Source organism: Choloepus didactylus, chromosome 1, assembly GCF_015220235.1.
Source record: "Choloepus didactylus isolate mChoDid1 chromosome 1, mChoDid1.pri, whole genome shotgun sequence".
In the NCBI taxonomy this organism is placed as follows: Eukaryota; Metazoa; Chordata; class Mammalia; order Pilosa; family Megalonychidae; genus Choloepus; species Choloepus didactylus.
The window spans coordinates 171,360,592-171,373,404 of record NC_051307.1 but is presented as its reverse complement, the minus strand read 5'-3'; the positions used below and the strand labels follow the sequence as shown (position 1 = coordinate 171,373,404).

The 12,813-nt window shown below is 37.5% G+C and overlaps 1 protein-coding gene and 1 pseudogene across 1 annotated transcript in view; one reads left to right on the top strand and one right to left on the bottom strand.

The window, feature by feature from the left end:
• Positions 1–12,813, bottom strand: part of KCNH8 (potassium voltage-gated channel subfamily H member 8) — a 449,367-nt gene that overhangs the window by 36,359 nt on the left and 400,195 nt on the right. The window contains exons 12-14 of the mRNA XM_037828156.1: positions 9,779–9,817; positions 5,448–5,806; positions 1,843–1,949 (exon numbers count right to left, since the gene is read on the bottom strand). Of these exons, the coding sequence (XP_037684084.1) occupies positions 1,843–1,949; positions 5,448–5,806; positions 9,779–9,817 (505 nt within the window). The remainder of the gene's footprint in view (positions 1–1,842; positions 1,950–5,447; positions 5,807–9,778; positions 9,818–12,813) is intronic.
• LOC119527774 lies at positions 3,803–4,140 on the top strand (annotated as a pseudogene).

Below are 12,813 nucleotides of genomic sequence, written 5' to 3'. Positions count from 1 at the left end.
GAATGTGGAGTTAATAATGCTTAATTGGTACAGAACTTCTGTTTAGAGTGATGGAAAAGTTCTGTTAATGGATGGTCATGATGGTAGCATAACATTGTGCATGTAATTAAAACCACTGAATTGTATAGTTAAGTGTAGTTAAAAGGGGAAAGTTTAGGGCATACATATGTTACTTAAAAAAACATTAAAAATAATCATATGACTTACAACACTGTAAACTCTAATGTAAATAATGAAGTACAGTTAATATAATTGCAATAGTATTGTTTCATCAATTATAACAAATACACCACATTAATGTAAAGTCTTAATATTGGGGGGAAGGTATATGGGATCTCTGTATTTGCTGCATGATTCTCCTGTAAACTTAAAAGTTCTCTAATAAAAAAATATGTGAAAGAAATAGAAGTACAGAAACAGTAATCAGAGTAAGTTTGTATTTTTTTTAAAGGTCACCCTGAGTGGAAGGGGTGATTGGTAGTAAGGATAGAAAGCCTTGGACAAAGACTGAGATATTTAAGGGATAGAATAAAACACAGAAACAAAACTTGTTGCTTGAATGGAAAAATGTGAGGGGAGCAGTAAGAGTTAGGGAGTCAAAAGTTAAGGAGCTGGTGGGACCAGAACTATGTGGGTGGACATAGTAAGATTCTCTGCATTGTCTCCAGGCGAATCAACAGGGAAAACTTCCAACAGAGACCCACCGCCAGCTTCCGTAGTGAATGTATACACACTAGTGTTACTATGACTATTATTTCTGTACCCTTTGCCCTGTGCACAACAACATCAACACATCTATGTCAACTGAAAGAATCAATTTTGATTGATTGAATTCTGCATTCTTTCCCTTCTCCCTTCCTCCCACCTGCATCCTTCATCAAGAAGTATAAACAAGGATCCTTCAGTTTCTCCAGAAGATGTGTGATGGGAAGTAGGACTGTTGATTGAGATGGAATACAGGAATTTTACCAAATACACGCCTACACAACTGTCCATTCTAAAGCCTTTCTTGGGTTTGGTTTTGTCCGTAGTGGGATTTGCTAATTAGCAGGATAACTTGATAAATGGATCTCAGAGCTGGGTGGGAATGGGTGAAGTGGGTGTGCAGGGCTTTGCAGGCCTTGCATCTGGTAGCTTGCTAGTAATTGTTTTGGATTGTGTATGTCTATTTAACACTTGCTCCTTAGTCTCTATTTGTCAGATACAGGTCTGTCTTTTTTAGAGTTTATTCATCATTTCTAGGCTTCACCATGTTGACATACTATATTCCTTTGTATGGGCAAAGAACTCAAGATTTTACGGGAGTGAGAGGGGCCTGAGGCTGAGGTTGGGGGCACCTTTATATTAACTGACAATCTTCTAGAATTAGTGCTTCAAAAACTTTTTCATCCCTTCCAACATGCTCATGTCCTTCTGAAGTCATTTATCCTCTGAAAAATTGCAATAAATAACTTCTCCCAAATAAATTCGTTAAATATGACCAGTTTTCCCACAGCACACAAACAATACAGCATTTCCTCTGTGTAATGTTGTTTTTGTGGATGTGTCTGTGTTTATAATAGGAAAACATGGTTACCCTGTGATAAACAGAAGAAATTTGAGTCTCCTGACACACAATTTACCTTGTCTGCTAAATGGCATGGCATCTAGGCTGGACAGAGGAATGATAACAAGCAATAGCTTAATAACTTGGAGACAGCACAGTCCCATGTCAGTGCATTTCACATCATTGGTAAAGTTCTAACATATGAAGAATATTCTGAGAATGGGAAGGCAAAAGAGTGCCAATGCTAAATATTACAAGTTGTTGCCCTTCAACAGGAGACTAAATATAGAACTCACCTCCAAGAGGAGGAGAAATTCTGGGCTCTGGCCTGATTCGATCAGAGCCAAAGTCAAAAGTCTGGCTTTCTTCACTGCTGTTTCCATCTTCAATTCCATCAACAATTCTGTTTAAATAAAATAATAGAATACATAAATAAATAAAATAAAAAGAAAATGTTTGGTTATGTATTTAAATTCATGGATTCCAGTATTTTAGAAGGCTTTTTAAAAACATTGTGTTAAATTTATAAAATCTGTATACTTTAGGGCTGTGCTATCCAATATGGTAGACTTAGCCTCATACAGCTGTTGAAGACTTAAAATGTGGTTAGTGCAAACCGAGAGGAGCTGTAAATACAAAATAGGCATTGGATTTTGAAGACTTAGTAAAAACAAAAAGAATGTAAATTATCTCATTAATGCATTTTTAGTGGTTACATTTGGAACAATGTTTTGGATACATTGGGTCAAATAAAATATATTATTAAATCCATTTATTTTTGCTTTGTCTTTTTACTTTAAAAAATGTGGCTTCTGGCAAAAAATTATATATGAGTTTCAAATTTTGGCTCACATATTTTTACTGGACAGCATTGCTGTAAAATTCAGATTCTTTTCTTTATTCTCAAAGTCAAAACTTTAAGATGCAGAAGTCCTCTCACCTAAACTCAAAGTAAACCCCAGGTGATCAAGGAGGAAAATGTTTTAGTCTAACGATTATAACATCACAGAAAATAACTTTGATGACACTTCCATTCTGGAGGTGGACAAAACTCTGAATGTGAGAGTTGAAGAATTATACAGAAATTACTATTAGGACTTTAGCTTGTCGTCTTTCCTTGGTAAACAATACCTAACCTTCTCCTTATTAAAAAAGAAATACGAGCCCATTGAAGAAAATTTAAACACAAAGATAACAAAAATCAGAAAATAGAAATTACCTATAATCCACCACTACCGTTAACATTTGGTGAATGCCCTCAAAATCTTTTTCTATATATCAAATAATATGGCTTATTTTATAACTGCAGGATAATATTATCATAAACCTTTCTTTTCTGGCTCTGACACATTTTCTTCCTATTTAAAAATTTATTTTTCCTTCAGTAAAAATTTAGCAAGGCATTGTGTTCAACTGAACTCCTGAACATTTAATGTACACCTTCTTTTCATTAAACCTATCTGCTTAATAGTCTCTAAAAATGGATAAGTTGCATATGTGATGTTATTAAAATAGATAATTAAATACCTAGTGTATTAGAAAGATTACTTGCCTTACAAATAGAAAAACAGAATTTGAATACAGCTTTCAGAACTTAATATCTTTGAGAACTCGGGCAAAATACTTAATCAAGTTTTACTTCTTACAAATTTATGGTAGCAATAACATTATTTTATTGAATTCTTGAGAAGATTAAACACAATGATGAATGTGAAACTACCCAGCAAAATGCACTGAACATAGAATGCACTCAAGAATTTTTTCGTCTTGCATATTTTTTTATCTATCATGAATAATTCTTATTAATCTATTATGTGATCTTGACTATTGCTATTGCTTCCTTTGCATCATAGCCTGCTCCTTTCACACTTTCTGAGTCAGGATTTCAGGACTTTTCCCCCTTTCAATCACCGTTAGCTGATCCTAAAGTGGATTTTTGCTTCAATTAAAAATCAAGCAAAAATCAAGCCAAGCACAAAGTTTGCGGCCGCCCTGCACCCACCCGGCCAATGTATGGGTGATTTATTGCAGCGGGTGGCAGGGTGAGAGGCGGCCGTATTTGGCCCTGCGGCGCGAGCAGCCAACCACAAAAAGCGTGTGGGAGCCGGGAGGGCGCAATGACCAGCGCAGGGACGCGGGCGCAGCGCCTACTCGCCGACTCGCCGCCACCGCCCCGGTGGCCGCGACACCCCGCGGGTCGGGCTCCGAGCGCTTCGCGCTCCCCGCGCGCCCCACGCACCCTGTGCGCCTACGGGGATGTCTTACAAACCCTACTTGAAAACGAACTTGCTCGCCTCCTCCTTCAACGCAGCTGGAAGTGTCCATTGTCCTTCTGCAAGCATGGCAACGTCCTCAAGTACCGCCAGCTGCTGAGCGACTGTGGGCCGCCATCCCTTGGCTACACCCAGGGAACTGGGAATAGCCAAACCGAATATGCTGAGCTGCTGGCCGCCATGGAAAAGTTGGGGAAAGAGATCAGACCCGCCTAAGCGGGGAGCAGGAGTGCAATGGAGAGACTAAAACTAGGCATCATTCACGCCAGAGGACTGGTTCAGGAGTGCTTGGCTGAAACAAAAGGGAATGCCGGATCCTAGCCGCCTAGTTAGATTTGAAGGCTTTCCAACTTTTTACAAGATGAGAAGTTACAGTTCATCTCTCCTGTTCAAATGAAACTCTTCTTTTCAAAATGTTAACAGTTTGTTTTTATTTCTCTCCGTTTTGTTCCCATGGTTCACTGGGCTCTCAACCTTGTAAGATTGAGACAATATTTTGCAGTTTACTAGGATTTGTGTTTTAAATAATCAGGAAGTACCCGTTTTTTTTAAGCATCGATTAAAAAAATGCTTAAAACAGTCGTTTGCCCCCAAGATACCAGCATCTCACTTTAATCTTCTCTTTTGAATACATTTACATTGCCTAAATTTTCTTGTTTCTTTTCATAAGCTAATACAAATCTAAGGATTCTGTTTATATTAAATACTTACAGCACACTTTATTTAGTAGCCATCACAGTCTGGCATACAGTGTAGATTCTGCTTAATATAACTTCATTTTGCTAAAGCATTTGCATGACTATTAGTGCTTTGAAGTCAATTAAAAAGTGCGTAAGGTATAAATACAAAAGAAAGAGCCACCTACCATACCTAAAAAGGAACCCCCATCCAAAAATTTTTCATACTGAGATAGTATGTAAATTTCAGTTCTGTGTTTCTTGTAAGTTGATCAAAAACATCTGGAAAAAAAAATGACTAAAACTGTTTGCATCCTTGAGATTTTTTTCTTTTTCTTAAGTATTTATTACTCGATGTAATAAAGCATATTTTCATTTTTTTTAAAAATCAAGCCATGCCATGTTATCACATTACCACTGAAGAGGTCAGAAATAAAACTAAGCTTCAGTCATCCACAAGAATGAGTCAAATAGCACGGAAAATAAAAGCAATGTTTCATTTCCATCATAATGTCCACTCTTTGCTACATGAAACTTTTGGTAAGATCGGGCACTGAGGGGGCAATATTGATAGACTTTGTTCCATCTCTTATTTTTAGTGTAACTTTATAAATTCTAAATTACAGTGTAGAAATAATGCATTTAAAACAGGCTCAGCTAAATGGATGAAGGGAGTAAAGAAGGAATTCTGAAAATTGAATGGATCCTTTTGAGAAAATGACTAAAATTACTTGTTCCCCTACTGTACACACACCTGCATATATACTAAAAAAAATAAAAATTAAAAAAATAATAATAATAACACAAAATTCAGGAAAGGTGAAGAATCCAGTTAGGAACCCATACAGTAGAAAGGCACAAGGCTGAATAATTTATTAGCCAAGTACTTGGCTGAATACAAGGCAGACACTTTCACCTGGGAAAGAACCATACGAGGTGATGAACCCTTACCTTGGACTGAGGTCTGGGGATCCAGCACTATTCAAAGTTGCAAGATGCAGTTTCAAGACCTTCTCTTTCCTTTTCCCATGGTTAGGAGGGTCCATCTCCTGTTTGGGTTTAGGGGAATTTGAACTGGAGACTCTGATAGGTGAGTGAAATGGCACTGTTCCTGAGGCCAACTGCTTCAAGCTTAAGCCCAGGTAGCTTTTATTGCTTCCAGCCTTCTTTCTACGTGAAGAGGAAGATCCCCGTGTGTAGACAGGGGACAGAGAGGCTGTCTCCTCTTCCTCCCCCTCTTCCTCCTCTTCCTCGTCTTCCACAATGGATGGGAGTCTCTTGTTGATGCTGCCATTTCCCTTGGGCTCTGACTAAAGCATTGGATAATACAGATTAATACATATTGCAAGGACCTCTTTAAAGGTAAATCATCATGCTGGAGCTCCTATTTAAACAAAGACAAATCCCATAGAGACTTCCTTCTCATTGAAACTGAAGACTTTGAAGACTTTGCTTTTATTTATTCAGGTGTTAGAAGCCTCCCTACTTCTGATCTTCCCCAGATTTTCCCTCTCTGCTTTTAATGCCCACCCCTATCATTCTCTTGGTCTTTTAAACTTCATTGCTGGGGGTGGAGGGAGGCAAGGATGGGAGGTAGTATGTGAGAGGTGCATTTTACCTGGTTTGCATCTTGATTTTAATTAGCCTTTTACAAGAAATAATATATGATGGCATGAACTTAGGGATAAATAAATTTTCAATTTTATTGGAAAGCCTTGGGCCTTGTTATCTTAAAGTTGCAGGGTATTCAGTGGAATTTTATGTGGAGATGAGCCAGCAAAATTAGGCCATTATCCTTGAGATTTTTTTCTTTTTCTTAATTTTGATTGCATGGATGAAAGAGGATCAGAAGTGTCTCTCAGTTACTATGCTTCCTGCTCCCCTTGTTCTCACAAGAAGTTGTCAGGATGTGGAGCAAACCACCTGGTCTGAAAGACTTGGGAAAAGGAGGAGGAAAAAGTCTTGTCAAACTCCAATCTATGGCCATTGTACTCTTGAGTGGGGCCATTCAACCTTGTAGACCAAAAATCAGCAAGGAAGAGGATGAGAAAGGGTGGCTGAGATGATGATGGGTGGGCACAGCACAGGGTGGCAAAGGTTAAGCTAACAGCCCTCAGCGGTCACTATAATCGTGCATGTTTCTTGCTCTACCTCAGACATGCCTTCCCTGCCCCCAAATTTTCTGTGCCTCAGTTTCTTTTGAAGATGCAATTACTTACACTTGTTCATCAATAATTTCTAATAAAAATGAGAGAACAAACCCCAAAGCTCTAGGGTACTATTTAAATATCATGAACTGTCATGGTTATTACATGGTTATTACTTTATCTTAATAAACAGTTGGTCCATTCATATACATGGTTTTTTTTAACCCTGACGAAACAACAAAAATAATGAACTTGAACCTGTGGTACTTACAGGCAATAGCCCATTCAGTTTAGGGCCATATCTGCTAAATGAAATGTTTGGTTTCCCCATGAAGTTTGTTTTTGTGTGTGTTTTAATCTTAATGGCTCAAAATTTCATGAGGAAATGACAGTATTAGATTCACCTTTCTAACTAGATATGATTGCTTTAATTAATGGTGAAGCCACCAGATTTTTTATTTTGTTTTGTTTTTGTTTTACTGAGGTAGATATTGGTTGTTTTTTTTTTAAATTGATTTGTTTGTTTTTTGTCTTTCACAGCATTTTAAAACATGGAATAACAGGGGTATGTTTGAACACTAGTAATGTGGAATAGAAAAATTAGCTCATTCAGCTAAAGGCACACAGGGCACAATTATCAAAGAAATGATAAACGATGAGTACATTCTCTAATTGGACTCTGTTACATTTGCATTGTTAGTTGACTCATTCCATTGTTTCAAGGAAGCTCTGTTATCTCTCATAGAATCCTCTAACAACCTATAAACTGTTTGTATTTATACAAGTTTGTTTAAATTTCATAATTCCAGTCTTGGTGGACACTTGGAGCCCTGGGCAAGTTGCTTACATACTGACTTTTGTGATCAAGATAACAGATATTACTTATATCAAAAATTAATTATCCTATCTATCATCATTACAGAGAGGACCCCAATTTATTAGATTATTTATTAGCCTCACATTAGCCTCTATGCAGTAATGCCAGTTACTTTTGTTAAAGCGTCAACATAGAAATAGCCCTTTCCCTTGTGTATACGTAGTCATTTGTGTATACGCTGCCATAAAGTTCAGACCACAGATCCCTCCTTCTCTTCTGACCACCCCCTTCCTTCTCATCTTGCAAAACGCTTCTGTGAGGGCAATGAGGTTTTATAAACATTTTCAAAGGGATCTCAAATTGGGGTCGTGACATTTTGCTGGGAAAGCCATTTGAAATTCATGAATGACTAGATGCATTAGAACATGTCTTGATCAAGTTGGAAGCAGAATAAAACCTAATGGTTAAATGCATAGAATTTTGGTCACATATTCCTAGAAGGACTGTGACTACAAGCTCTATCCTTATTCAAGTAATATAATCATTAAAAGTTTTGGTTTTCTTAACTGTAAATTGGGAATTGCATAAGAAAAAATTAGGTATTAGATAATAGAGATTAAAAACTTAACAATGTGCTTAGGAAGTACTTAATAAATACTTGCTCTTTTGATGGTGATGCTCATCACCATGAAGAAACGGAAACAACATTTATATCAGGGCAGGGGCTACAGACAGTGTCAGTTACCTCTTTAGATGCACTCTCCCTTTCTTTCTTAGTTAACTGAACTCTTTTTTTACCTGGTTTGCATCTTGATTTTAATTAGTCTTTTACAAGAAATAGCCTTTTACAAGAAATTTTGAAAGGCTTTCTCAGCTTCCCTTACTCTTGGTTTGGCTATGAGACTAAGTTCTGGGGTAATGACATGTAAGAGAACAAGTTATGAGGGTCTTTTAGGAAGGCTCCTGTAAAGAGGGGATCCTATAGGTCTTTCTTTCATATTTCTTTGATTTATGACCTGAAATACAGGTGAAAAGATTGGGATTCCAGCAACTATATTGGAGAATGAGGAGAACCTGAGGAAAGATGAGGATGGAGAAGCAGAAAGAAGAAATCTTGGGACCCTGCTGATACTATAGGGCTGTTATACTGCCCACATCTGAACTTGTCTATGAGAAAGAAATTAAATTCTATTGGCTTGAAACTCCTGTTGTTCTCCTGGTTTTAATATTGAAAATGAACTTCAGCCTAAATTATATAGAAGTAATTTGCTTTTTGGAATTAACAATCCCCCACCCACCCCCCAACCTCAAGGACGTTGTTCTTACAGGGATTTTTATTTTCAGAGTGCTATTAAAAGGGTGAGGAATTCAAATTAGAAAATCCAAAAGAAGGCTAAATTGTTCTTCATGGGAAAGGAAAGAAAAGTCTGGGGGAATGATGGCTGATGCAGTAGAGAGGAGAGGCTGCCTGGAGAGAAGAGTGGAAACATAAAGATCATTTTGCTGCTTGCTGAGGAGGGATTTTGTATAGATGAGAGACAACTGGTGTCACAGAAGAAGTTGGTTAAAAGCACTCAGCTGCTTTAAGAACTTTTCAGAAGTTTTTCAATACTGTATTAAAAGTAAACCCAATTTCCCACCCCCTCTAACCTTCAATCAATTATCGATGATTTCATAATGCGTTCTGTAATTGGATCTATTTGCCTGTGTGTGTGTGCATGCACGTGTGTGTGTGTGTGTGTGTGTGTGTGTGTGTGTGTGTGTATTTTTCTTTGAGGAAGGTACGGAGCAAGAAAAGGAACTCTTCCCCAGGATTATTGACAACAGAAAGTACAGCTGATAAATATAACAAGCCACCATTTCTATGGGAAAGCGTTCTCTGAAATTGAAGAGTACTTGAAAGTTGGAACTATCTTAAGACCACAAGTGAAATTACTTCCAGAATACCTCTGAAGCATACTTTTTTACATTATGTTTCTCATATCGTACTATCCGTTGCATACTTATAAGAAAGCATTTGACTCTCAGTTTTAAACACAATGAAAATAACTTCAAGATCAATACCTCAGGAATTTGCTACTTTGGGCAGTTTTTGATGACAAACCACTTTATAATAATGATAAAAACCTTACAGAGGGGTATGTTTCATTACTTCTCCATCCCTCAATCTGAGAAAATCAGTCATTAGATCTCTCATTAATTAGTGTATTGGGGAAGGTAAAAAAAAATAAATACATAAAATCCTCAAGGGGAATTCAGATTTATTGGCAATTCTTCAGGTTTTAGGTAAGTATTTTGCTCTATAGTAAAAGCCATACCTGGGAGACTGTAGATTTGTTTGATAATCTTGTTATCACCTGAAAGAAAAAACAAACAGAAGTAATAATAATCATTTAAGTCTTCCTTGGTGGTTTGGTCTGGGATGAAAAGTAGGCAGCAGGGAAAAGAGATGAAAGGAGTAGCTCAGAAGGAGGAAATCAAAGGGAAAAACACACCTCCCTGAAAGGAGCCGAGAACTCCCACATCCCACCCTCTAGGACCTCTACTGACCAGGTGCTCGTGCAAAAACGAGCAGCAAAGTTTAGCATGGGACACCATGCTAGGAAAGAATGAGCAATGTACTGGGCTTATTCGCTATATTTTCCTACTTGATGTTTTATTCTCTCTCTTTCTGTTTTCCATCTCCCTATCCTCTTTCCTGTTCTTTTCTTAAATTCTCTCATGTTCAATGATTTCTTTCTTTCTCTGCTTCTGTGAAAGTAGAAATCCATGGAATCTTTTCTTATTTAACCTCATTTCTTTCTATTTATCCACTTCTCCTTCTTCTTGAATACAGATTGGGCTGTTGTCTGTCCTTTTGTTTTATGTACTATGTTGTTGCTTATGGAGGAAGATTATGCTTACTGGGGACCCTAATCCCCTATTTAATTGTATCTAAGATCCCATTGATTGCAGAAATAAAATACATAAAAGAAAAGAAAGGAAAGGAAAAGAAAAGAAAAAATGCTGCCAAGCAAATTGTGGCATGCCATCAATTGTAAGACAGATCCCAATTTCAGATATGCTAAAATGTGAAAAACAAATGTGTATCTCAGAATCACTTAAGCTTGGATCTCAGGACACCTCTTGTATAAAATCAAATTTATGGTGCTGTGAAAGGATACATTAAAAACATGCACCTTTCTTGATGTACAAAGCAGCTCTGGAAATAATGATATTTGGACACATGCTTCAGGTCTCATTCAAATTGTTTTTTGCCAAAATACATTTCTTTTTTTTTCAAGTGGTAATAAATTATATAAATTAACATAATTTTATTCACATAAAAAAACAACCTTGCACTTGAAAATTATCTGCCTAGTAAGCCAGATGTATTTGGCAATTCTGTCACCCTCTCACTGCTTTTTTTTCCCCCTAGATGATTAGGGAAATAGATATGTTATTATTTATACAAATGCTGGTATCATTATCGGTGTGCAAATATATGTTTCATCAATGTTTAATTCTATCAAAGCAGTCAACCCATTCTACATCTGCTTAGTTGCCGAAATATGCATTAATCAGAAACACTGCAGACGTAAGTTTTGTAATAATTTCCTAAATGGTGACAAATAAAACAGATGAATAATTAAAAATGTGAAAAATAAAACAAAATTATGGTGCTGTTGCTATTGTGGTAGATATAAAAATGTGTTTTAAAAAGCCTTTTTGTGAAAAAAAGATTATAGCAAGAGCATCATAATGGGATTCAGTAAGTCTGAACACCTCTGAATCAGAGATGCATTTTGAGGTGTTAATAGCAGACTTAGTGTGGTGGATGTGACCCCCAGAGTCCTGACGCACTAGTAATACGGGATCTTTCAAGTTGCTAAATCCCAAGGTTGTTTTGTTATTGTAGTACCTCTCAAACTTCAACGTGCACAGGAATCCTCTGGGGATCTCCTTTCAATGCAGGTCCTGATTCAGGAGATCTGGGATGAAGACCATGAGTCTGCATTTCTAACGAGCTCCCAGGTAATACTGATACCACTGGGCCACAGGGCACATTTTAAATAGCAAGATCTCATAACCAATATCAGGGCAATTATTAACCTATCACCTATCAATTCATTAAGTTTTCTCCAAGTAAGTGACAAGCACCCTAATAAGTGTTTTGTAGGAATTATGTCTATTAATTCTCATTGCAACCCTATGAGGTATGCATTTTTAACTTCCATTTTGCAGAAAAGAAAATAAGGCTTAGACTGAGTTAAGTGACTTGCTAAGGTTGCAGGATAGTAAGTAACCAGTAGAGCAAGAGAATAAACATAGGACCATTGACTCCAGGGTGGGCTGTTACAGAGATTAAATGAACGATGTACATAAAAATGACGGACATGCAATATATTTTGTTCATTTTATTTTGATGGCATTGATTCCTCCCTGATACAGATGGTCAAGACTCATTCATACATATGTGAGTGAGAGATCTGTAATTTCACATGTATTTAGAAAGAGTACTATGATTTATTCCTTCAGTTGCCTAGCACATCATGTTGATCCAGGTTCTGCAATGTGTTGGGGAAATACAACATTTTAGAAGTGGCCCTAGAGAATGTCTACTACAATGATTTCCATACCTGCCAGATAAAAGAATGTCTTAGGGATATCTCTCAAAAAAAAAAAAAAAAAAAAAAAAATCAGATTCCAGTGTGCTAACTCAGGAGAGCCTCTTTCCGTTGGTGGTGGGTAGGACCCAGTGATCCAAAATTTCACGAAGGACTCCAGGTCAGGTTTGAAATGACTGAGTTAGGCCAACTCCCTAATGGCACAGATGTGGAAACTGAGGATCAGGAATATGAGATGACTTACCCCAGTATATGCATCTAGTTAGTAGCAGAATCTCTACCAGAACCCAGGTATCAGAACTCCTGGCTCTTCACCAAGTACCTGAATATGGAATAAGGGATGACCTTGGGATCCCCACTACACAGAAGTGCTTATTACAGGCAGAATGGAGTGTCTTCTGCACCACCTTTACCTGCTTATTCCTGTCTCCTGCTCTGCGCTCTCCCACAAGTCCAGTTACAACCCAGAGGTATTGGGAATTGAAATTAGGAAGGAAAAGATCAATAACTCAGTGGACTGGTCTGGACCTCCCAGGACTTAGGGGCTGACCTATCAATGACCCAGGAAGATTGTCCCCATCCTGATGCTGGGTCCAGCTTTCCCTCAGTGTGATGTGGGAACCAGCTTAGGCAAAAGGGAGATTCCAGAAGATGAAAATAAAGATAATAGTTACCCTTTAAAAAAAATCATAGGCCTTCTCAATTTCTTCCTCCAGCAGTTAATGCTGTTACTTGGGCTGAATGAC